General features: G+C 37.9%; 1 protein-coding gene across 1 annotated transcript; it reads left to right on the top strand.

The window, feature by feature from the left end:
* The first annotated feature begins 9,859 nt into the window (after positions 1 to 9,859).
* Positions 9,860 to 13,021, top strand: LOC128861976 (uncharacterized). Its single transcript, XM_054100352.1, has 3 exons — positions 9,860 to 10,474; positions 12,365 to 12,684; positions 12,736 to 13,021. Exons 1-3 carry the CDS (start codon positions 9,860 to 9,862, stop codon positions 13,019 to 13,021), a joined length of 1,221 nt encoding a protein of 406 aa, XP_053956327.1.
* Positions 13,022 to 26,820: the final 13,799 nt, after the last annotated feature.

Raw genomic sequence — 26,820 nt, 5'->3', positions numbered from 1 at the left:
ATTGTTGGAAAGACTTTGTTTTTTTTATATAGTCTGGTAAATCATTTCATTATTTCAATATTTCAAATATTCGGCAATGTTCACCGCAGCTACGAGTTACGTGGACCATTCGATCAGTCCAATTTTTGACTTATTTCCAATAAATCTGAAAAATAAATCTAAATGAGTGCAATTTGCCAAAATGTCCTTACGTAAAATTTGACAATAATTTGCGAACGACCACGAAACGACAATTTGGCGTCTTATTTAACCCTCCGTTGGACACCTTTTTTAAGACCTTCGGTTGGGCACCCAGATCTGGCCTTGTTCGCCCTGTTCGAGGATCCTTTTTAAAAGGTTATATCTATAAATCGATAGAAAGTTAAATTTTAAGAAGATAGAAAGTTAAATTTCAAGTCGTTACCTATAATGGAAATATGGCTCTAATAAAACGCAGCTTTAAGGTGGCCAAATGTCAACGCCCATACATACGATTACTGAACTTGAGTTAGAGTTCCATGCCAGCTATAATCCTCAAATGATCGACTCATCAACTGCGACACGGTCCAAAGAGCGTGCATGTTCATATCTTCAGTTTCAATATACAAGAAGTGGCTAATTCTGGTTTTACTGCATTTTCGTGAAAATGGGACAATTATGCTACCATTCGAAAATCCTCATCGAACAATCTCTCTCTCACCCTTTGTGGATGTAAAGGCTCTTTCAAAAGAGACGTCTAGATGTCGATAGAGAATAATTTCTGAGCGGTATCTTTTTATGACATCATTGACATTTGACAAAATCATCTTTACTGAGTAAGCTCATTTCACACTGGATGGATGTGTCAAGAAATAAAATTGCCGCATCTGGTGGAACGAAACCCTCGAAAAATTTCAGACAAATCATTACATCCACTAAAATGTGCTGCTGTATGTGGCTCAAGGTATAACAATTATCCCGATTTTCCTCAAAGATGAAAATGAAAGAGTTGTTACTGTCAATGGGTATCGTTGTAGACAACCGATTGAAGATATTTTGTGGCCTGCGTTTGAAGATTATAAGAAAGATAGAGAGAGAAAATATAAGAAAGAAATAAATAGAGCTTGAAAAAATAAATGGACAATCTTTATTTTCAACTGGTCTCACAACCCAAAAAAGATTGCATTATTGCGATCTAAGTTTCTCGGGCGATTAATTTTACGTAATGGTGACATAAAAGCACTTAGATGAAGCAATCTTACTCTACTAGATTACTTTTTGTTTGGTTTTTTGAAAAGTAAAGCCTATGTGAAAAAGCCAACAACGGTTCGAGAGCTTAAACATAACATTCGCATCCATACTGCTGAAGTGAACGGAACAATGTGTGGGAGAGGCCTTGAAAATTTTAATCCTGGTATGACAGGCTATAGACGTTAAATGACGCCATCTTTCACATTAATTGTTAAGAGCCGTATTTTGGATAAAAATAATGAAAACTGGAAGAATCTAAATTTTTACATGCTTAATTTTAAAACAACACCTAGGCGCGTTTTTGGAAAGACCCTTTATTGCCGTTTCGACTGGGACCTGGGACTGGGGAAACCTCGCACCGATCCTCAGATGAGGCAATTTCGTTTGTTAATATAGCTGCTGATGCAAATGTCTTATGTGCAAGTCGCAAAATGAGAAGCGGTAACGCAGGTGATCGCGCCTTGACTGACAGTCCGAATTTCGAACGAAAAAGTGTTTGAATCACCCTGTACATAGGCACATACTCACATAACTCATTAAGTGATGAAATTATAGTCAAGAGAAAAGACCTCACAGTTCGAAATTGGTTCATATCAACGGTGAGAGACAATAAACGTACATCTTGAAATACATTGTATATACATATGTTTGCGTGTATAGGAATATACAACTAAGCACGTGCCACTTCAAATAGCATAACTAGCCACATTCTACCTTCAAATGCTTTGTCTTCACATTAACGTCAATATTTCAATAATAAAATAAAGCCGCTCATATGAACAAGTACGTTTTTGATGGCGGCAAAATTGAAAGCTAAATTGCACTTTTAGTTTTGATAGAAAAATTTTAAGTAAGCACCACCCCCTCTGCATTACCACTTCCATTTAGAAGTCATGGCTAAAGCGTTAAAAACAAAGCTCACTTCTCACGGCACTCCTACATCCGCACATACATACATACATACAACTAATTTATAAATGTGCATACAAATGAGTTTGAACATGCGAACTCATAAATATGTACATAAGTGTGTATGTATAGTACATGCAGCATACTTAATGACATATGCTGAGGTACTCATGTACAATATGAGGTACGTATACGTACATATGTGCATACCTAAACATGTGGCTTATACAATGCAAATGACAATTAAAATAACAACCCGAAAGCTCCAAATGTCAATCAGCTGAAATGTCAAAGTATAAACAAAAGCAACAATAGTGATAGCTATTAATGCCAACGCATGCCGATAAATCTATGTAAATACAATAGTTTAAAAATATGCGGTATTTGAATCAATTATAGGCGGCTTTAAATGCAAGTACGCCCCAGTGAGGCCTAACAATAAATAAACAATATTTGGAGGAATGCTCATACCTACAAGCATACATTTAAAGAGATACACACATAGTATGTATGTATATTCATGTGTGCGTGTATGTTTTTACAACACTAGTGGCAACAATCACCCGCTTCGCACAATGGAAACCAACTTTATGACAGCCAAATTAAGCCCGGTTTTACGGCTTGTTTGCTACGACAGATTGTTACCAATAATGGAATCTAAAAGATAAACGACAAACGACGACTTGGCGTGATCTTTCTTACCTGCACCTCGAAACTGTATCAGGCGTGTTTCCTCTCTTCACCGCTTGCTGCATTTATGCGGTTGCGGATCCATTCAAATCGCTGTCAGCTGTCACATAAGGCATTTTAGCATTTTGACAGCTTACAAGGCAGTTAACATTTTGGGCTACTGACTTGCATTAAACACTACAAAGTGTTTGCGTTTTTAGTCCTGATTGCAGTTTTGATACGAAAAACTCACAGTTGGCTACTAAAACGATTTTCAGAGTTCAATAAAAAAGGTTTCTCATTTCTGACAGCGCTGCGGGAGTTGTCCTTTGCTTCGAGCTTTTTCAAAATATTATGTACGTACATACATATATATGAATATCAACATTAGTGATTTTTCTCTTGTTGGAAACAGTTTTCTCCTTTTTTTATTTTGTTGGATGGGTCGTCTTGTTTTATAATGTCATAGTAGATTGTAAGAGCTAAAGTTATTGCATAGATCCTTCGACGGGCCTTTAATATACTCTAAATTAAATCACATCAACACGAAAGTAACTTGGCATTAACGAAGTAGGTAATTTCTATGTCAAATTCAATGTAATTTCCTATTTTGATTTCTGCCGACGATTTGGCTGTTGTTTTTAGGAACTGTGCCAGCACTAATTTTATGCTAATGATATTGAACTTTGATCTTCCGAACTCTGTGGTTAGTTGAACATTCACTGAAGATACTGCATGTAAAACCGGCGCGAGAGCATATAGTAATATTAAATTAAATTAATTTAACAGTTTAAGGGAATTAATTTGACGACTCATGTAGGCAATAAACCGAAATAAGGCGTCTCTCGTTTTAAATGATTATTGAGATATTCAACGGCAGAAGGTTGTCGTACTATCATCGCACTTTGCGAAACCGTTTAGTGCTAAAAAAATATGCATATATGGAATACCGCCAATACACATATCGGGCGTTTTGTTAGTTGCATAGGAACTATCGATATCGATAACTATGGTTTGACAGCTGGGAATGGCAAACCGTGCTGATATTTCTGTTCAATAAGGGATTCAGAGGTTTTCCATATCCTCTGTGAATGCTCTGCCCTGTAGAAGGAGAGAATGTGAACCCTGGGCAAACCATTGTTCCAGAGTCTAGAACAACTTGCTGTCTGGGACATAAACAACATAAGGTTCTTAAACCGCACAAACTGGATATAGTCATGATGTAAATAGCATTAAAGAAGTTGGTAACGAGGATGTGGCAGCAAAATGGTACGGAAGCGCTAGTTGGATGAATCACTTCTTCAACCAATCAAACAACCAAGGTTTAACAAATCGTCATAAATCGTTTAACAACAGACAAACGATCCCGAATTTTCGAAATTCACTTTGCAAAAAAAAGACATAATTCTGTTTGCGAAGCTCATAGAACACTAGGGACATCATCGGTCCTCATTTTTTTTCGAAGTGAGGAAGAAGCTTTCGTTACAATGAATGACGAGCGCTATCGCCATGGCGAGCGCCATGCTGACTGAAATTTTGTTTCCAAAAATTAATCAGCTAAACATCGACGACCGGACATGATATACAAAAAATAAATGCTATGAAATGATTTACCAGATTATTGATCAAGCTCTTGAAGGAACACCCGATATGCATTTGTAAAATATAAAGGTCGTTTTAATACATTGTTAAAGAGTGTAAAAAACATGAGTATTGTAAGAGTGCACATCCGCCTAACAGAAGTTGGGATGTTCTCGCCGCAAATGTGTCCCACTGGGTAAATAGGAACCATTTAAGAAAGTGCGTATATCACGACGACCTCATAAGTCTCGCCCAAACTTAGTACACTATTTAGATCCGAGCTAAATATTAAAGATAAATGGTCGAGGTCGGTTAAAAAAAATTATGATAAGAATAAATTTCCGTCCGTTTAGCTGATTTCACAAACTACAACTCTCACTGTGTATAAGTCTGTTTGATTCCAAAAATTAACACCCAGCCGAAATTAAATTTGACTAAAATGTGTGCAGGTATATAAAACTCGGCCCGGGCAGACTTTACGGATTTCTAAAAAGCCTAACAGGCGATTTTGTTGAAAAAAGCTTACAAGTCTACATACACCAAGTGCGAAAAGAGCGTATGTGGAGAGGACAAAATTCAAGTGTGCCACAATTGCTATTCAAAGAAAACATGTTTTACAATTTTTTTTTATTTACGTTTAATATATATTTCGTAATAACAAAATTTGTTAATTTAATTTTATTTCACTTGATCCCCAAAAAATGCCGAAAAAATTAAAAAATCAGTATTAAATACATTTTAGTAGAATTGATAAATATTTGTATTTCCAGATAAAAAGTGTCATTAGTACTTTACGATTAAGGACTGCTGCGCTTTGACATATAAGTTTTCATTGAAAATATTTTATTATGGTAAAATAAGGTTTAAGGTTTACAGATGCGTACGTATGTATGTATGTATTTCGACAGTCACACATTCAGGTTTGTAGTCTCTAGTACTGACTAGTGACTAGTGACGCTCTATACCAGTGCTCTACCACTATTTTTTTAGTGATAGTTAAAATTAGGGTTTCGCTATCACTAAATCTTTAATTTTTCAGTGTTTTAACTGTCCGTTTATTGCATTCATTATTTAGTGCACTATACCTACCCTTGCTTTATATCTATCGTATCTTTCTTAGTTAAACGTTTATGCATGAATCCTCCGCTTTACACTCCTCTATGCCCCTTACTAAACAATGGCATATCAACTTATTTGCTTACACTTATAACTCCATTCAATTAAAATCTTAAACCTTACATTTCTTAACGCTAATTCCATTTGAGTTTGATTCATTCCACATAAATGCACTTCTTTTTCACCTAACCAACCATTCCCATTCATTTAAATTACTCTACCGACTAATCCGTCAAATAGCGTAGCGATCATTTTGATACTTTCTTCCGTTTACGAGTGCATTGTTCCTATGTATCTTTCCCTTCATTGAGTTTCAATGATCAAGTGATCTTTTCTGTTTGCACTCTTCGTTCGTTTGTACTATCCGACTCCGCGCATTACAGTTTTCTTCTTCGATTGTTTCGATAATTTTTTCGTAAAATCTGATTGCATTTGGTGCAATAGCAGATGTATTTCGCATTAAACATTTTTTATTGTTACCCTTGGTTGGTTTTTTCTTTTGTGTTTTTAAGCGACATTCGCAATTTCAAACTGAAATCAGGCTTGTAGCTTGATTTCCGGCTACAGGAAAAGATTTATTTTTTTACATACGACTATACATACGTATGAACGTAAGTACACATACAGTGACTTTCAAAATTATTGGCATAATGCTATTCAAACTAAATTTTTCTTCCATTTTATATATGTATATATATATAATTGGCACGTACACCTTTTTTGGGTGCTTGGCCGAGCTCCTCCTCCTATTTTGTGGTGTGCGTCTTGATGTTGTTCCACAAATGGAGGGACCTACAGTTTTAAGCCGACTCCGAACGGCAGATATTTTTATGAGGAGCTTTTTCATGACAGAAATACACTCGGAGGTTTGCCATTGCCTGCCGAGGGGCGACCGCTATTAGAAAAATGTTTTTCTTAGTTTTGGTGTTTCACCGAGATTCGAACCTACGTTCTCTCTGCGAATTCCGAATGTAGACACACACCAACCCATCCGGCTACGGCGGCCGCCTATTTTAATTGTTTTAAATTAAGGTGAATGGTATTTTATATCCATGTATCTACTTGACGTCAAACGTTTTTTTTTTATTTCATTATATTTTCTTTTTCTTTCAGTTGATTTGTTTTTGTCGATATTCGTTTTGCAAACTTCTACAAATTTTCTCCTTTTTCTTCCTTATTTGACATCTTTTCCGCATCCGCTCTCAGATGTCATTATTCCCATTTGAAAATTGCTTCAAACACATTTTGCTGTTAAATTTATTTAGAATAGTAAGGCTTATCAGCCCTGTCAGCTACCTCTGGCAACTTAATTTATCTCATAATATAAAGAAAGGACACAATTTAAAATACAATTGAATTTTATTAACTTCAGATCAAGTCCGGTACTTCTTTTCCTTATCAAACACATGAGTTATGAACCGCAAATCATTTGACAATACTTCCCCTTCATCCGAAAAATTAATCTAAAGCTTTGTTTAAAAAACGAAAAAGGTAATAAAAATTCATTTTCAGTTTTAATTTATTATTTTTGGGTTGATTCAAGAGTTTAAAAAACATTTTATTCACATGTTTGTAAGTTTTACAAAAAAAATTGTTTCTGCAATAAGGTTCAGATTCTCATAGAACGTCCCACCTGCAATTACTGATTACTGCTACTTAATATACATATCGTGCGTGTGCCAATGTGTGATTGAAATAAATATAATACTACAAGGTCACTAATTTAATGTGGCACTACGGCATTTTGCGTAGAAAAAGCACAAGTCCTTTCACCTTAAAATGTTTTTCTGCATACTTTTCAAACAGATTATACCTTTCGACTTGAGTTAATTGACTTCTTGGTAACCTCCAAACAGTCACTTTTGGCTTCCAAGAAGACCATCAAATCTCGCAATGCCTAGTACAATACAATATGATATTAGGGACTTCAAGCTACGACTGTAAACGTTTGGAATGTCAACGAGCTAAGACCGACTTTACTTGGCTACAGACTACCATGTGACAACAAATTTCTTTTCGAAAAACTCGAAACTCATATTGTGATAGACAGAAAGCACTCTTCTAGAGATTTAGGCGCATGTATGTACATACATAGGTCCGAGATCTTAACATCCACTCGGATAGTAAGATTCGATAGGCATTATATGGAAAGCTCGGCATCGAGTAGCTGCCCACATTTAATATTGTATATTCGTCACTCGACGCTCACATTTCGGGATCCCTGCCTTCCACCCCCTGATAGGGATTACTTAGTCCTGCCATAAGTTCTGTTACAAGTTAAGTCCTTTATAGATAAGAAATTATAATACTTTTTTAATGAATTTAGTTTTATTTAATCATGTAAATATTTAAAACTAAATTTTAAATTTTGATTCGGAATGGTCACCATTTGCCTTTACACAAGCCTTCAAACGGTGAGGCCATTCAGCTATTGCAGAACGCACGGCTTTCAGGGATATTGACATCGCTGCTCGAACCAAAGATTGTTTGAGACACTCCAAATTTCTGTGAGGCCTTCGACAGGCCATGTTATCAAATTCTGACTTTCAGACGGCCAATGAGCTGCAGCTTTGAACCCAGGAATATTGTTTTTTAGCCACTGCTGTGTGGTTTTCGCCTTATGGGCTGGAGCGGCATCTTGCTGGAAGATCCAATGTTTCCATTAAAGAGAATATTTCTCAACTGCTTCCTCACGCCTTCTAACATATCCTCCTGTTACGTTTTTACCCCGGTCTTAACCCCTTTTTCGCAGAAATGAAGAGATGTAACGCCTTTACAAGACACTCCCCACAAAACCATTACGGAGGCTGGGTGATGGCCACGCTGAACCCTTGGAGCAACATTTTTGCGTCTTTAGAAGTTTTAGCATAGATTTTGTCGTTTTGCTTATTAAAAACTTCTTCAACAATGAAAATTTTTTCATCTGTGAAAGTAGTATTTTCATGGCCGTTGACCACGTTGGCCACCGAAGAAGCTCAAGCTCTTCAAGCGCGTTGTCAAAAGATGACCAATTGAGGGATGGAAGGCTTTCATGTGGAGATCATCTCTAATTACTCTTCACATAGATCTGGTCGATATATATAACATATTTCCCTGGACATTTCTGCTTTCTAAGGGGATTTCTGCTAATAATTTCTCTAACGGTGTTTATGGCTGCACTGGTTCGAATCACGCGAGGACGACCAATTGTTATTCTGTCTGCCACTTCAGACGTTTGGCAAAAACGATTGATCGTAGCGGTAAACAAACATTTTCGAAATATTAAATTTTTTCAGAAATGCGTATATCTCAAGTGCACCTTTACCACACTTTTTTAATGCGATCACTGCAATGCGATTTTCCTTAATTTCCCACTCCATTGTTTTTTTTTTTTTTTTTTTTTTTTTTTTTTTTTTTTTTTTTTCCCTTTACTTTATACATCTGTCCATTGACATTAAGTACGTTGTTTAACAATTTGGCCAGGATTTACATACATCGCTTAATGACCAGTGCCAAAGCGATAAAAATTAAAATAAACGAAATAATATTGGACTATATACAATTAAATAATATTTAATACAAGTTTTACTCTACATAATTACAATTTTACAAAACTTTAACAGCAATTTAACCCCTTTGCACATTTATTATTTTCTAGCATTCAACAAGCGCATTGTTAACAAGCGCAATTTGAGTGTCATTTATGTGTGGACAATACAAACGAATAAAAGCAAGCTATCGTGGGGGTCGGTAGGTTGCGGATAGCCGGACGGCCTGTAGTAGCAGGTTAGTTTCGAATAAGTTCTAACAAATAAGAAGCCCCCGACAATGAGCGGCAGAAACGGAGGAAGCGGTCTAAAAGCTAGCTAATCCGAAGAGGTTCCTGTAACAAAGGCGAAACGACACCGCCTTTAATAAAATAAGTGCCCCCTCATCATGCAAAGGCATGGTGAAAATACAAAAATCCAGAAGCGACTGACTCATATTGGGCGGCTCCCTGGTCAGCGTCTGTCCTCCATGTTAGGGGCGGCTGTTAATTTAATACGATCTACATTAAGACCGAGCCCAGAAAGGTCATAATTACGATATACTGGAAAATGTTTGGAACATACTGCCACGAGCTGAAGGCTGCACTATTCTGTTTCTTTAGTAAGCAGAGTGAAATCTAGATGAAATGGCATTCAGGTTAATGGTGCAGCCGCCCCCACCCCGTTAAAACTATGGCAACCCTCTAAGAACGCTCCATATCTCGTCGGCATTAAGTGTCGGCGTAGGTCTAGATGTAACATTCCTAGTTAGCACTGATTCGGCTCTGAACTTAGGCTCTCATAAGGAGCCTTCGTCAACCCTCGCACCGGGATAGGGATAACGGCTTACGAGTTGGGGTCCAACAACTATGAATACAAGGAAACAGAATATAAATACCCTAAAAGAAGTTAAAATAGCAGCAATTAATCCATCATTGGATCTGCCAAAAGAGACTGCAGATGGCAGTAACAGCAGCGGGGAGCTGGTAAAAAAACCCTTTCAAAGGAGCTCGAGACTGGCTCAATCGCCTCCGTTGAGTGGAAGAACCCGAACTGCGTCACCATGCATGCAGTACAGCAGTGTCGCAAAGGAGGCCACAACAGAAGAGCTCAACCGCAGCATCAGTGCTAAAATTAAAGAGCTAACGGAGATGATGGAACTCCCAAAGCGTAATATTAACCAGCCAATGCGTGATCTGGTTTCGAACATTTCTGAGCTCCATAAGAAGTTAGAAAGGTTGGTTCAGACTTCTAGAATAAGGATGTTAAAATGGACAAAAAGTGTGGTACTCGAAGCAAAAAAAGAATGCACGCAAACATCGCCTCTTATAAAGCGCGTCACGGATGGTACGCCAAAGAGATGTATAGACACAGTCGCTGCACGGAAAAGCCCGGCAAAAAAGAGTAAAAGTGACCACGATGGAACACTGAAGGCAACGCTGGTAACAACAAAAGAGCAAACCAGCTCCGAAGGATGGAACACGGTAATAAATAAAAACACCGTAAAGGAAGCAACAATAAAAGTCCAAAAATAGACGGGAAACAAAGGGACGAAGCAAACACGAAGGGTAATCGCAGGCGACAGTGACCACCCCGTAAAGACGCGATCGTTGTGAAAAGCGTTGGCAATGTCTCATACGCTGACATTCTGAAACGTGTGAAAACAGAGCCAGGTTTACAGGAGCTTAACTCGAAAGTATTTGGTGTTAAGAAAACTGTTAAAGCTGCCTTAGGAGATGTAGTTGAAGTAAGGACACTAACTGAACTACTCCAAATCGAAATTCGTGATCTCGACGAAATCACGACGAAAGACGAAGTCCATGAAGGTATAACTAGCCAACTCAAGGAACTAAATGTGCCTTTGTCTGCAGTTGCTAACTTGCGAAAAGCTTATGGTGGAACGCAAACGGCGACCCTAAAAGTTACACCAGAGATCGCCACTAAGCTTACAGCAGCAGGCAAAAGCAGGCCTAGTTATCTGCCGTATTAGAGAAAAACTTGACCCGAAAAGGTGCTTCAAATGCGTGGAGTACGGGCATGTCGCAGCGAGATGCAAAAGTACGGACGACTTCACCAAGTCCTGCTTTAAATGCGGCAGTAAAGATCACCAGGCCAAGAGTTGTACCCAAACAGCAAGTTGCTTAATTTGTAAAAAGAAAAAAAAATAAGCGACACCGCCCACGCGATAACTAGCAACAAGTGCCCTTTATATCAAAAAGCACTCAAAGAAATGCGACATAAATGAAGTTTCTCCAACTGAATTAAAATCACTGCGAGAAGGCTCAAAGCTTACTCGAACAGTCTGTATGATAGCACAAAATAGACATTGCAATACTCAGCGAACCCTATAAATACGGAAATGGGAACGATTGGGTATCCGACACAACAGGCAAATCAGCTATACGAGTATGGAATTGTGGAATGATTAGGCCACGAATGACGAATATAAACGCAACACGTGGCTATGTACGAGCCCGTGTTGGTAAGCTCTTTGTTTACAGCTGCTATCTTCCACCTAGCTTAACCCTAGCGGAAGCCATACACCCACTGGAAGAATTTGCACATGACATTAAAGATCATAGACCGGTCATTGTAGCTGGCGACTTTAACGCTTGGGCAGTGAACTGGGTATGCCCCCGAACCACCCCTAGAGGAAAAGCCCTTTTAGAAGCGTTCGCTATGCTTGATATAGCGCTTATGAATTCTGGGAACCATCAAACATTCCAAAGAGCAGGGAAAGGGTCAATAATCGACCTGACATTTGTTAGCTCTAGCCTCGTGAGTAGTACGAGATGGTCCCTTAGCCAGTATTACACTGGTAGTGATCTCTTTGAAATACTTTGCGATATAGGCAAATATGATAGGCCGAAGTCATCTAATTCGCACGAGGTCAGATACCGGGATGAAACTTTGGACCCGGAAGTGTTCGAGATAATGATGGCAAATTTTACACCTACTGGAAATGCGGCTGAAAAAACTAACCAAGTCATGAGGCAACTCACTAAAGTACGTGATGCAGCTATGAGTAAAACAAGGCCTAATAAAAACCACAGAGAGCCCGTTTACTGGTGGACGGAAGAAATCTCTGCAGCACGCGAAGAATGCAATAGAGCAAGGAGAACATATCAGCGGTCGAGAGGTACGACCAGCTTTGAAAGGAACTTACTCCTTTTCAAGCAAAAAAGGAAAACACTAAAAAATGCAATTAAGAGCAGCAAACGCCAGTGCTTTCAAAAACTATGCGAGGATGCTGACAGCAATCCATGGGGTTTGCATACCAGCTTGTAATGAAAAAAACAAAAGCTTTCAAACCGCTGCCCTCGACGTGCCCGGTTATTCTACGCAACGTGGTCAAAACATTGTTCCCCCAACAGCAAGGCATCGCAGCCAACGCTGCCAGCTGTATGGAAGACGATGGAAATCGATGCTTGGCCAACGCTGACGAAATTTTGCACATTTGCAAACAGATCAAAGGCAATAAGGCACCCGGGCCCGATGCGATCCCGAATGAAGCTCTTAAGTTGGCAATCCAAAAGCATTCAGAAATCTTTGTGGATGTTTACAACTCGTGCTTAGAAGAATGCACATTCCCGAAAGAGTGGAAACTGCAAAAGCTAGTGCTAATACCAAAAGGGTCTAAGCCGGCGGAAGATCCCTCAGGCTACCGCCCACTATGCTTACTGGACACGGCAGGGTAAATATTAGAGAGACTAATTGTAAATCGCCGGGAATCTTCCATCGATAGTGTCGGAGGGTTATCGCCGCACCAATATGGCTTCCGCTCTACCACAGATGCTGTTGTAGCCGTTAAGCGCATTGCTCACAAAGCGATTGAAGGTTCTCGCTGGCTCTACGGAGATAAAGAGTATTGCCTAGTCACAACGTTAGATGTAAAAAATGCATTTAATACAGCAAACTGGGGCAAAATCCTAAATGCGCTGGAGAATTTACGAGTCCCAGCCTACATTCGGAAAATCGTTGCAAGCAACTTCACTAACAGAGTGCTGCAATACAAAACCGACAAGGAATGAAAGGGTACAGAGTAACCGGAGGAGTACCACAGGGGTCAGTGTTGGGCCCACTCCTCTGGAATATAATGTACGATGGAGTCTTGCGTCTCCAACTACCTCCAGGATCCCAAATCATAGGGTTTGCTGATGGCATTGCAATCGTAGTCGTTGCTAAATTCCTTAACCAGGCTGAAGCGATTTGCAACCAAGCGGTCGAAATCACAAAAGATTGGCTGCGTATTAGTAGTTTAAGCCTTGCAAACCATAAAACAGAGGCAGTTCTAATCAGTAGCAGGAAAACAGTTGAAACAGCAAATCTCAGAGTAGGTGACCACGCACTGGAATCTAAGCTCTATATCAAATACCTTGGGTTGACCTTTAAACAGCACCTAACATACGCCAGCGATAAAGCAGCGAATGCTGTAACCGCATTGACATGTATTATGATGAATGCGAGAGGACCTAAGCAGGCTTGTAAGAAGTAGCTTAGCAGTGTGGTATCGTCTATCTTGCTATATGCGGTACCAGCCTGGGTCGAAGCAACTAATTGCAGCACATACATGAAAGGCATTAAATCGGTATACCGGTTATGCGCCCTCAGGGTGTGCTGTGCATTCCGCACAGTATCGGAGGATGCTGTATTGGTCCTCGCGGGTATGCTACCAGTTAAGCTGACTGCACTCGAATTCGCCGAAATAAAAAAACATCGAGCGGATCCAGCACAGCTGACTAACCGAAGGACTGAACGGGAGCGAAGCATCCGTACTTGGCAGGAGAAATGGAGGAACTCCATGAACGGACGATGGACACATCGATTGATCCCGAATATCACAAGATGGATAAATCGAAAGCATGGTCAGATAGATTTTTACCTGACCCAAGTACTTAGTGGGCATGGATGCTTTAAGGCTTATCTGCATAGATTTAAGCACGAAGATGACCCGTACTGCACCTTTTGCGACAGTCTAGTTGAAGATGCAGAACATGTTTTCTTTTTCTGCCCTCGTTTTGAGCTGGAAAGAGTAGATTTGAGTGATACGGTGGGAAAGCCAATAATGGTTAGCAACCTAGTAAAGGGTGTTTTTTTTAGAGGTTAGGTTTTCAAGATGAAATAAAACGTATATAATTTAATGTTATGGCCAAGAATTTAGCTTTATTATAAAGATAAGGGTTTGCCATTATGTTTTAAAAATGATTTCGGGCAAGTGGCCGCCGCGGCTGGCTCGAATAAATTCCAGCCGAGAGGCCCAATTTTCGACCACTTTTTGCAGCAATTGGGGCCGTATGTCAGCAATAACGCGCCGAATATTTTCTTCCAAGACGTCAATCGTCTCGGGCTTATCTGCGTAGACAAGCGACTTCACATAGCCCCACAAGAAATAGTCCAGCGGTGTTATATCGCACGATCTTGGAGGCCACGCCACAGGTCCACGGCGCGAGATAATGCGCTCACCAAAAGTTTCCTTCAATAAATCGATTTTTGCGTTGGCTGTATGGCGCCGTATAGCGCCGTCTTGTTGGAACCAAAGGTCGTCCACATCAACATCGTCCAATTCAGGCACGAAAAAGTCATTAATCATGGCTCTATAGCGCTCTCCATTGACTGTAACATTATGGCCGGCTTCATTTTTAAAGAAATATGGACCAATGATTCCCTCTGCCCATAGAGCACACCAAACAGTGACTTTTTGAGGATGTAACGGCGTCTCAGCAATGGCTTGTGGATTATGTTCACTCCAAATGCGACAATTTTGCTTATTGACATACCCATTCAACCAAAAGTGAGTTTCATCGCTGAAGAAAATTTTCTTGTGAAAATCGGGATCGGTGGCCATCTCGTTTTGGGCCCAAATTTGCACGATTTGCAAACGTTGTTCAGGTGTAAGTCTATTCATTATGAAATGGCAAACCAAACTGAGCATACATCAAGTGACAGCTGTCAAAAAGACCATCTACGAAAAAATTAGTGCCAACTTGAAAACCTAACCTCTAAAAAAAACACCCTTTAGATATCATGCTTGACTCAGAAGATCATTGGTCCGCTGACAGTAACATGGCAAGAATAGTAATTACCAAGCTGCGTCGCACTGAACAACAGCGCAGATTGTTACGTAGAGGCAATAGGCCACACCCCCTCCCGTGAAGTAGTACCTAGTAATACTTAACGGTATTAGGAATCACCAAATTGCGTCACGCTGAACAGCAGCACAGATTTTCAGGTAGAGGCAATAGGCCGCTCACCCTCCCAGAATTAATGCTCAATGATAACTAATTACCAAGCTGCGACATGCTGAACATCAGCGCAGATTTTCATGAAGAGGTAATAGGCCGTTCCCCCTCCCGTGAAGTATTACCTAACAGTCGTCCCGCGGGAGGAAAACGATGGGTTGTTAGTGGATGAGTCGAAAGACAAGTCTCATACTTTTCGGCTTTCAATGCTTTTTGCCACCTCCATAAAAATAAAAAAAAACAAAAAAAAACATATTTTGGTGTGTTCGTAAGTTTTTGTGGTGTTTTTTTTTTGTTTTTTTTTTTGTTTTTTTTTTTTTTGTTTTCCATTTGGCAGTTAAAACCTAATTGGGAAATTAGCCCACTGTCATTTTCAAAATTTTCAATTGTCATTTGCAGTTAGTTACATTACATCTCGATGCTATACACACTTTTTACACATTTCACCACTTCAACTCCGGCGCTAAACAAAATTTCGCAACCAATAAAGCGTTTTTTATTGTTATTTATTCATTAGCGCGCGGAGAACGAAAACACAAAGAATAACATTTAGAACGAACGCGACGAGCGAAGCAAATAATAACAAAGTTGCTGCAATGCCGCTGATGGAAAACTCGGGGAAAAATAACAAACAGCAATTTTTTACCCACACGAGCTAAAAATGGGGCGTGGAAAACAAATCAAAGTAGGAAAAATACTCACTCGTAGCAAAACTAATGGATAGCGCGGATGAATAGTTACAAACGCACACTTATAGTTGTTTACAAATGGAACTAAGTGGAAAAATATAAATACTAAATATGTAGGTACATATATATGTATAGGAAGTATGAGAAAGTGGTGGCATGACACACTCATTATCAGCATTTGCTTGTTTATTCAACTTTAGGAAAATATTTGCATACTTTTTAAAATGCATTTGTAAATCTATATGCAATGACTCAGTGATGTAAATGTGGAAAAAGTAAGCCTAAGCGCAGAATCTTCCATCATTCATTTTTAGGGAAGTAAGTTGGCTAGTGATCCTATGCACAAAATGCCAGAATGCCGAATATCTGTCTTGGATAAACGATCCATAATAGGTTGTGCGGTTAGCTCGAGCCCCACCACATAAAAATATGTACATATGTATGTACATATAACAATGAAATACTTAAATAGGTTCACTAAAATCGTTGACAAAAAAGATCGAAAACGAGACTAGAACTTTGACTGCTGCCGAGACGGTTTTGAACATGTTAACAACTGTAAGATTTCGACAATATTCAGCAATATTGCGGCTCAAAAAGAAAACACCAGTTCAAAAGCACCAATCCGCTAAGCGCAATCCGCGATTCATACTGAAGTATGCACCAATTACCGCGATATAAACCTTCCATCGGTAGCAAAGACTGAATAGTTGAAATTGAACGTCAACCAACTCACCTGGTCAAACCATCATAAACCGGATCGGGACTCCTGGAAAATACATCGCTTACATATGTGTGTACATATGTACATATGTACATATATTACCACATGACCATATCATGCATGCCACATACATACATACATATGTAACTCGAATTGAATATATCCAAAAAGTTTTCATTGGCTTTGCTCTACGTTCCCTTTGTTTCGTCGTTTATCACCGGGCACACACAAGAATAAAAGGAAAATAATTTTTACAGGAAAAAAAAAAAAAAATAAAAATTTTCTACATAGTAACACGGAAGTTTATTTATTTCCCCCACTGATATGCGCGGCGAACAATAAAAAGATATTTATAATTTTGTAAAATATACATTTTTTAAAAATTAGTTCAATAATTCACTCAGTTTTATTAAGCTTTACTTTTTTTAACATCTGGTCGCATGCCCGCGATCGCAGTTGTTGTTGGTGTTCTTCTGCTTTCAGCAGTCAAATCTCTCTCTCGCTACTGCAGTGTTGCCTAGCTTTGGATATAAAAACGCACTAAAATGCCCATTTAAAGAAAATAAAACACCAAATTTTTATTGAATTACTTAAAGAACTTCGTATGCGTGACAAATTTTTAAGTAATGTATTAGGTTATGTACAATTTAATTTAAGAGTTTTTTGTTAAGAGCAACTCTTGTGATAAGAGAACGACTTGTTTGCTATATTTGAGGTTATGTAACAAGAAGAGGTATTTTTTTGTAAAAATGCAGTTACAGTTTCTTCAGTAGTATTTTGTTGGTTATTTCTTCTATGAATACTTGATACCCTATATCCCAGTAAAACTTTAGGACCGGAAGAAACAATTACACCACTATGGTTTTAATTTGCATTCGGTAAACTCATACGCTTTTGAAAATGTGTAAAAAGGTTTTCAATGTTAAGAAGAGTTGAGAGAGGGACATTTAATATTCTTCCATGACATTAAAAGGAACAAAAAATTAAATTTATACTTTCAAAATATTAAATTTTATAAAAACCAACAATTTTCATTTCCACTAAAATCTTCTCAGACTGACCTTTTTTAACATTTTTTTGTTTAATAATAAAGTTTTTTTTGTAAAAATAAGAAACAACACCAACTTAAATATATTCGCATTTTGATATATAAAAAAGGAATAAATTTATTGCGAAGAGCAAATGGTTGGCAACACCACACAACTCGGCCAATGTGACGTCAAGCACTCTCTGATGGGCGCAATCTTGTTCCTATCATTCTTGAGATGTGAATGAAGCTACCAACTTCTACTGCAATTAAGGTTTGTTGGGCCATCGGGAGAAGAGTATATTTTTCAAAGAGTTTCTGAAGACAAAGAATCAGCTGTTGCTAAGTAGAATTTAAAAAAGTCGGATTTGCAGATGCAAAAAGGAAGAAGCCAGTTGCATACTCTCTATATGTATTATGTATGTATATAACTCTTTCAACAACTGATCACTGAGCAATGATGTCTTTGTGATTGGAGTGCGGAGGAGGGTGACAAAAGATGCTTCTTGCTGAGTTGAAGGCTGCAATACAGGCATCCCCTGAATTCAGCGCCATAAAGTAGATCGGAATGACGAATGTAAAGCGTAATATCTGTTTTATCTGTTTTAAATATAAAGCTTAAAATGATAGTACGAGTGGCGCTCATTTCTTTTGTGATGTTTGCATTTTTGCTAATATAGTTAGTTCTTCCACATTCCTCTACCGCGGTGATGCAAGAAATGCTATCAGAAAAAATCAAGCAAATTTCCTGGGCTTTTATGGTGTAGAGAATATCATTAAATATTGCGGTTGCTTTCGTAGAGAAAATGAAGGAATGCGTCCTCTTTTTCTGCTATCACAGCAACAAAAGTCTGAAGTGTATTATTTAAAAAAGCTGTCAAAGATTGCCAACCATTAGACTTGTACTTTTCTGAAACTGCTAGGAAGTTAGGTAAGTAACGGGCAGATTTTATGCATGCTACCTTCGGTTTCGTTAATTATAGATACTTGCTCGCATACAAGCTTTGTAAAGAAGTTGTTGAAAAGGGGCGTACTGACATGCGCATAGCAGTGTGGTAAGGAGTTGACAGTTCCTTCAATTTAGGTTAGGTTAAGTTAGAATGGTTTCCCAGAGAGTGGGCAAACTTGGACCGAGAAATCAAGTTCATCTTTTGTGATACCATTGCAAAGGAGATGTGAAGGAAACCGATAGAACGAAAGGAGAGAGACTACCTTCAGTTTACTTTTAGCATAGTGTCCATAGGATTCCAATCCTTATCATAGCACGAACTATAATCTCAAAGTCCAGTAATGTTCCTAATTTAATTTGCTGCGACCCTATAGAAATAGTGGCCCGGATCACAATGGAACAGTACAATCTCGAGTACGTGTTTACATCGACCTAATACAGTTTTTACTACAGATATTACAGAATATTTCACTGCTACAAGGTCATAAATCTTTTTAAAATGTTTTTTTTACGCGGTTAAAAGTACGTTCACATATGCATTAATTACCAATTAATCCACAAAATTAATCTGCCCGTTCACATATGGCAAATTACCTGCAAAATTGACAATCAGCTGTCAATACTGTTTTTCTTCATAGAAATTATTTTGGTGGGATATTTTGGTGTTTTTGGTTTGTTTAATTATTACTAACGATATGAAGAAAATACAAAGAGAAGGAATAGTTCATTTAATTGCGCAATTGGCTGCTAATAATAAAAAAATGGAGGAAATCCGTAAATGACGTTTACTGAGGTTTCAAAAAATGATGGCAGCAATACGCATTTGAAATTCGATACTAGATTTTATAATTATTAATATTATTGGTATTGTGTCCTACACGTTTATGGACACACGCTTTTTTCTGGTATATGAATACATAGTTAATAATACCTAACAAACATTTTATTCGAATTCTGTTTTCGTTGCCGGCATCCATTTTATTTAGTTTTTACTTTGAGGTTTTTTTTTACACTCGTAAAAATAATGATCTATTACACAGAAGACACAGGGTTGTATGTCAAAAAGTATGGTTATTATCTAAGATTATTTTATAATCTCAGATTTCGGGAGAGAAATTTTATATGGGAATTCTCGCTTTTTAATTACTGATTGGGAGGTAGCACGAAAAAGTATGTAGATCATCTACTTATATGTGAACGTATTATAAATCATTGGCTGGAAACTAACAAAGATGTCATTTTGCTTATTATTTTTTGTGATTGTCTCCTGAGGTAGGATTCCTAAAACCTCACTTTCTTTTATTCTGAAGTAAACAATCATAATTTCATAATTTTCGCTTTGTTTAACAAACATTACCGTTTTCAACCTCTTATTCCTTAGCCTCTATGGGGTGTGTACATTGTCTTTTTATCTTTCCCTAGCGAAAACCGTCACGCTCCCTCACCTTAAGGCTTCACAAAGTAATAATTCATATTTACAACCGTTTTGCCAGTTTCTTATAAATCAAAAATCAGTAAAACGAAGTGCATTGTTTATGCCCTACCAAAGAACAGTAAGAACTTGTAAAAAGTCATAATTAATTTTTTATGGTTGAGTGGTTGCGATTGAAAAAATGTGCTTATGATTTATTGCAAATTTTTGACAGCTCCAAATGTTTAAAGAAGAAATTTTATACATGCATCCATACATATGCTGAAGCAGCTGAAGGTTGCAATCGAGGCTTAATTAAATGCGTTACGTATCAAATAGTTACTTATTCGCATAAGAGTACGTCGAAGCATACGAAGGAACCGGCGTGCATATTCATGCACATAAATGCGTATATCATTTCAACTGCAGAAACCCCTTTTTTATGCACACAAGCACGTATAGTTATGCATTTATGAAATGTTTTTCCAGCTCACTAAGCTTTCAAGTGCTGCTTAAATGTGCAAAATGCGACCGCTCTTGATTTAAATACAAATATATATTATTAAAAATTGAATACAAAATTACAGAAAAAGGTAAGTACTCTAAACTGTATAATTATGTAATGCTATTCAGAGAGTAGGAATGAAATGTTAAACGTCAATTTTGAAGTGCTCGGCCAACTTGGTTTTTCTTCTTTTTTTTTGGTTTGTTTTGCATAACGACTTTATGACTGCAATGCGATGCTCTATGCTGGCATTTCGAAATGATTAGACGTTGAAGCGCCGCTTGCCTGCCACTACCACTTCACTGATACCATTCAAGCGGATGTGGCTGCACGCGCCACTTCCAGTGACATCAGCTTCTAAATGTCACAAGTGGCGCTTGAAACAGCTTGCCACGCTCTACACCAATTATGAGAGTCTGAATGTGCATAGAAACATACGTAAAAAATGTTTAAAAATTGAGCATAACTAACTCAAAACGCAATGAGGCTTAAAAATATTTAATTATGTGCCATTTTGGCGGAAGAACACTTCAAATAATACAATCGGCTTAAATATATTTATATACATACACACATACAGTAGGTAAGTATATATGTACATACAAATTAAATGTACATCATATGGCTTATTTTAATTTATTAAGGGATGACTTAAAACTGCAGAATTAACGGCTTGAGATCAACGTAAAATTGTAAAGTATTTAAAGCTAAGGCGAACAAAACTCGGTTTTTTATAAAAACTTTTAGTAATCAATTAAAAGGCTATCGGGCATACGAAGTCAGAGTGCAATAATAGCAAGAAACACCTGGCGACCCATTAGCTGTGACTAATTCAGTTAAAGCCATGACCTTAGCGACAAACTTCTAGGGATAATCAATCGTTCACGGCGATACTTGTTTCTACAGTTCGGAACTAAACTGGAGAGTGAAATTTAGGACTCTCTGTATCCAATACGCCTGCAATTGTTACGCCTTAATTTATAATTTTTTTTCCATTGTAAATTACAATCTGTCAATATTATAATAACAATAAGTAATTGGTGTTGGGGTTTAGAATTAAAGTGTCCCTTGCCTTTGGAAGAGAACATTATTGTCTTTGGTGGTATTTAGTCATAATTTTACTAACACAACATAGTTTTCAACAATTTTATTTATAATGCAGTACGAGCAAGATCTGTGAGTGTTACGCTTTAGTCTTCTTGGTTGAAGTTCCATTTCCGGTATCAGTCTCATTTCATAGTTTTGTGCTTTAATAATCGCAGGATATCTTTACTTCTGCTTCTTTTTACAATACTGTCTCAGTGACAGTGTCTATGCCGAGGTTGCGGTGAATATCGTCATTTCTTATGTACCAATTTGCATTTATGACAGTCCTTAGCATCTTAGATTGACTTCTCTGCATAATTTGTGTCATCTGCAAATATAGCTATCATTTATCCTCGAGTAGTTGGCATTGGTATATCTGCTGTATATACTAAGTATAGCTTATTTTCCGGGATGACGTCCGTGATGAGCGACTTACTCTAAGGTCGTGTTCAGATAGCCTTATGTACACTCTTTGCATTTCTTTCGCCAAAATGTCTACTTGGACTAGTCCTGCTATAACGAAGGAAGCATCGTCCGAAATTGTGCGGAAGCCGCAGATAGTTCGCAAAGCGATTAGCCGATAGACGGCTGTCAGTTTTTTTGTGAAGTTAGTAATAAAGCTAACAGCGAGTTTTGAACTAATGGTTACAGACCCAACATTTACATCTATAGTTTCTACTATCTTCCTGCTGCTTATTAGAACTACATCGGTCTTATGCTCAGCTAATTACATCTTCATAGACCTTAGCCAAGTATTGAATCTTAGAACCCCGTCATACATTAGGTTCCATAGCAGTGGGCCCAGAAATGATCCTGGAGGAACCCCTGCTGATACGATATACTGCTCAACGCCTTTGACACTTCTAAACCTCAGTTTACGGTCCGTAAAATAGCTCTCAATTATTCTGATTATATAACTAGGCGACCCTATTTATAGTATGAGGCTCAGTATGCTTCACTGAGGTACTCCAGCTGTCGCCATCAAGATTTCAGAGCACTCATCGTCGTATTTTATGAAGAAGTGTCTATCAGTTATGTAGCTTTTAAGGATATTAAATGCATATGTTAAGTGGGAAAATGTTTTTTAGCTTAGCCTTTGTGCCATACTCTTTATTTCTTATCCATACCAGCAATCTAATTGGTCTGTACGAGCTAGCAACAGTGGCGGCGTACTTGTTTGGCGATCCCTAACGCTATAACTTGTGCAACTTTTCATGCTTTTAGTCAAACTATTCGGTTGAAGAGGTCTCGTATGTAGTTTATTATAGTATCGGGTAGCTCCTTTCATATTTTTCCGTTTATTTAGTCATATCCCGGTGTCCTTTTGTCTTTAAGCTTCTTTATATAATATTTTATTTCTTCTTTTGTCGTGTTTTGTATTGCGTGGTCTGCATTTTCAATTGAGTCTGGCAGCTCAATGTTTTTATGGTCCATGCTATTTGTACATATTGTTTAAAAGTGGTCACCAAGTGCTTCAGCCTCCTCTTTGCTTGCGCTTGCCCATTTGTTGGAATTTGTTTTTATTGGAGGCGTGTGTATGGTTGTTTTAGTGAGGTTTTTAGTTACTTTCTATAGGGAATAGTTGGTAGCTGTAGTTGTTTCGAGGTTGCTAAGGTACTTCTTCAGTTGGTTGCCATTATGCTCTTCGATAATTTTTTTGATTTCATTTGATGATTTGTTTAGTTTAGTTTCATCGACTGGGTGTTTGGGCGTTGTCAGTATTTTCTAAGTTTGATTTTGTATAAAATAAAAGCAGGGATTTTCTTTGTTGTTTAAATGTCTAATATTGGTGTCGATATTGTGACCAGGTGGTGGCGTTGTTATTATTGATGAGTGGTCTGATGGTAAGTCAAGGCATGATTTTATTGTAATGTTTTCATGTCAGTTGGCCAATACGTCGGTTCTCCTGTGCTTAATATGCTGTTGTTATTTGCCTTAATGGCCTCATATAGGTGTCTTCCTTTAGTGGCTATCCTAGATCCCCGTGTTACGTGCTTAGTATTGTAGTCTCCTGCTATGTACCGGTTCCCAATTGATTTAAGATAATCGAGGTATTTATGTTTTGTATATTACACTTGGGTGGACAATAATAAGCTGATATATTTATTGGGCCAGTCAAAGTGTTGATGCAGACTGTAGTCGCCTGTATATGTTCTGCTTTATAGCCATCCATTTCTACACATTTTATTTTTATTTTTATTATTATAGCTGTGCCTCCATGAGCTTTATTGTCAGGGTAATTCGTATAATAAATATCGAAGTTTGGTATGTTTATATAGGTCTTCTTAGTGGTATGGGTTTGGAAGTAAGCATGGTATCAATTGAAGGTACAATTCTAGTAAGTGGCGGTATAGTCCGTTAGCATTCCAGATGGCGATTATTAATTTATGGTTTATCAAGTTTCATTGCAAGCAAGGCTAATGATATTCATCATGTTGATCATTTGAGCAACTAGTTGTTTCATCATTTGTTTTAATTCTTGTAAGTCGTCTTGTTGTTGTGTAAGGTAGGTGTTAATTCAGGGGAATACTGTTTATGGCTGATTGATGAAGACATATTTTATTTTTGGTAAATGCTTCTCCGTACGATATTTCTGGGGTCAGTTTATTTGCACCAGCGGTTTTGTTTTATTTTTATCCGAAGGGGGAATCTTACATACATAGACACCGGTCAACATAGACGGCATGCACGGTTCATACTGATCACTAAAGGTGCACCTCATTCGGGTCAATACTACTACTAAACTGAACTTGCGACTTCTGTAGCTTTAGTTTGCCCTGCGGTGTCGCCATTTAAGCGTTGTTTCGCAGGGCCAAGCTGGCCAGTATGGCTCTTCATATATGCTTCTGTCTACCCTTCATTACTTGTTTGTCTTCTTTGTTTGCTGCGTACGCATTCTTTTTTCAGCAGTTCCTGTAACGCATTTGCGGACCATTCTCTCATCTTGGCCTACACCAACTTCGATTGCAGCAAGTCATTTACAATGTTGCCTTAGGTTATTCTTTCTTTTATCATTTTTTCAATCGACGTTTTTTCAGATGAGTATCTCGGACAGGAGAAGACGAACTGTTCCGCGTTCTCACTACCGTTGTCGTACAACGAGCAGTCTGTTGCGTCCTCGTGGCTGAGTCTTTGAAGATGCTCTCTGTAGCATCCATGTCCCGTCAGGATCTGTGTCAGGTAGTAATCCGTGTCACTATGTCTGCCTTTTTGTCCCTAGGTGCGATCTTGCCACTCATTTATGCTCCCCTGACTTTCTTCCTTACGCTCTTACGTCGTTAGTCGCCTGTTTAGGCTTTTGACTTTGTTGTAGACTCTACTCAGTTCAGAGGTCATTATATCTGGAGGCATGATACCCGATATGATGCCTTGCTTGCAATGCTTGTCACCTTCCTTTTCGGAAGCCAAACTGATGTTCGGATAGTTCAGCCGGCACTTTCTCCAGATTCTGTTCCAGGCGCGTTCAGATTAATTTCTCCAAGATTTTACCCATAGTGTCTACCATTTGCACCAGTGTTGTTATACTGGTCTGTGGGCGGCGTTTGTGTTGCTGGTAGTTCTTTTTTACGGACGGAGCGGCATTTTTGTATTCATAGGGCCTTGTAGACCATGTATCCATTATAATTTGCAGTGCATAGGGCACATTTCATTTCATTTTTGTTGGAGGAGTGATGGATTTTTCAGTTAAGTGTATTATGTTTACCAGCACATTTTACACATACTGGATCTTTTATGCAATAATTCTTCGTGTGGCCATATTTTTGGCAGTTTGTGCATTGAGGGATCGCCCGCTTTTAGTGAGGTGGCTCAAACGTGACTCTGCAGTGTAGAAGGCTTACTATTTTGTAAATTTCTTTGTTATTGACTTGCTGTTTTAGTTCTATAGCGATGTGGTTGATGTTTTTTATATGTGCGGAAGAAGTGGAGTTGATGGTGACGCGCACTGGGCACTCCAGGGAAGAGAGAGTGTATTGATATTGATATCTCTATCAGGCGCGTTAAGGGAACTGTTATCTTTGGTGTTTGTGAATATGTAAAATATGCATTGTTCACTTTTGGTTTTGCTTGAGGCTCTCACCTTAGAGTTTGAGCGTTGTTCAATGTTTATAAATAGAGGGCAACAGTCGAAAAAGTAGGCATTTTGTTAGAAAAGTAGAACTCAAAGCTTCCAAACAAAAATTTAACCAATTTCAAATGCATTTTATTAATAAATATAAATAAATAAAATCTTACACACCTGAATTTAGTAAAGCCGTGCGTGAATTTGAGCAAAAAAGGCAATGCCACTAGCGATTGTAGGTGTATAAGCATTATACCAGCCTTTCGAAGGTGAGCGAATCGCCTTGTTCAGGAAAATAATATATCCTATGGCGGATAGAAACAAGTTTGCGTCCTTCAGATAATGGGTGGCGTCACATTGGTGCAGTTGTGCATTTGCTCTTCGCAAATTTCGCCCTTTTTTATAACTAAAATGCGGAAATTTTTGAGTTTGATGTTTGTTCCTTTTTTAATTTAAAACTTCCAAAACTGTTAGTTAAAAAAAATTTATAATTAAAAACGGGCTAAAAAACACTCTTACACTTAAGGCATATGCTGAGAAGATTTTAGTGGTATTGAAAATTCGTTGATTCTTATAAAATTTGATTTCTTGAAAGTGCAAGTCATTATATTTTGCTCCTTTGAAGATATGCAAATATATTGGGTCTCCTTCTCTCAACTCTTCTTCAAATTTAAAATCTTTTTATGAATTTTAAAAAGCCTTTTATTAACTAATTTAAATTACTGAATACGAATTAAAACCATGGAGGCGTATTCGCAGTAAAACAAAAACAGATAATACAGAAGAAACTATAGCGGCAGTTTTAAAAAAGGAGTATCTTATCTTTTTACATAACCTTAAGGTTTGTAAAGAAATTCTCTGAACCAAAGTTTTTTTAAATAAGGCTGGATTTTGAAAACTCTGTAATGAGGTAAAGTCCCGTACCACGGCTTTAGCCACAGACTTTTGATGCTTCCTCTACTCTACACAAAAAAACCAAAATTGAAACCGCCGACAACGAGACCAGATGATAGAAAGGTAAAGCTAAATAGAACTGAGTGAATTATTGAACTAAGTTTTAAAAAATTTATATTTTGCATAATCAGAAACATCGCATTTTAATTAAAAGAAAAATAAATAAAAAATGTCAGGAAGAAATAA

Source organism: Anastrepha ludens, chromosome 4, assembly GCF_028408465.1.
Source record: "Anastrepha ludens isolate Willacy chromosome 4, idAnaLude1.1, whole genome shotgun sequence".
Lineage (NCBI taxonomy): Eukaryota > Metazoa > Arthropoda > Insecta > Diptera > Tephritidae > Anastrepha > Anastrepha ludens.
This window is presented reverse-complemented; position numbering and strand designations above follow the sequence as displayed.

Excerpts from the sequence above, each read along its gene's own strand:
- LOC128861976 (XM_054100352.1), top strand. The coding sequence starts at position 9,860 with ATGAATACAAGGAAACAGAATATAAATACCCTAAAAGAAGTTAAAATA. Across the intron at positions 10,475-12,364 it reads GCTCCGAAGGATGGAACACG|CAAGGCATCGCAGCCAACGC; the intron begins GTAATAAATAAA and ends TTCCCCCAACAG. Across the intron at positions 12,685-12,735 it reads TGCTTACTGGACACGGCAGG|TGTCGGAGGGTTATCGCCGC; the intron begins GTAAATATTAGA and ends TTCCATCGATAG.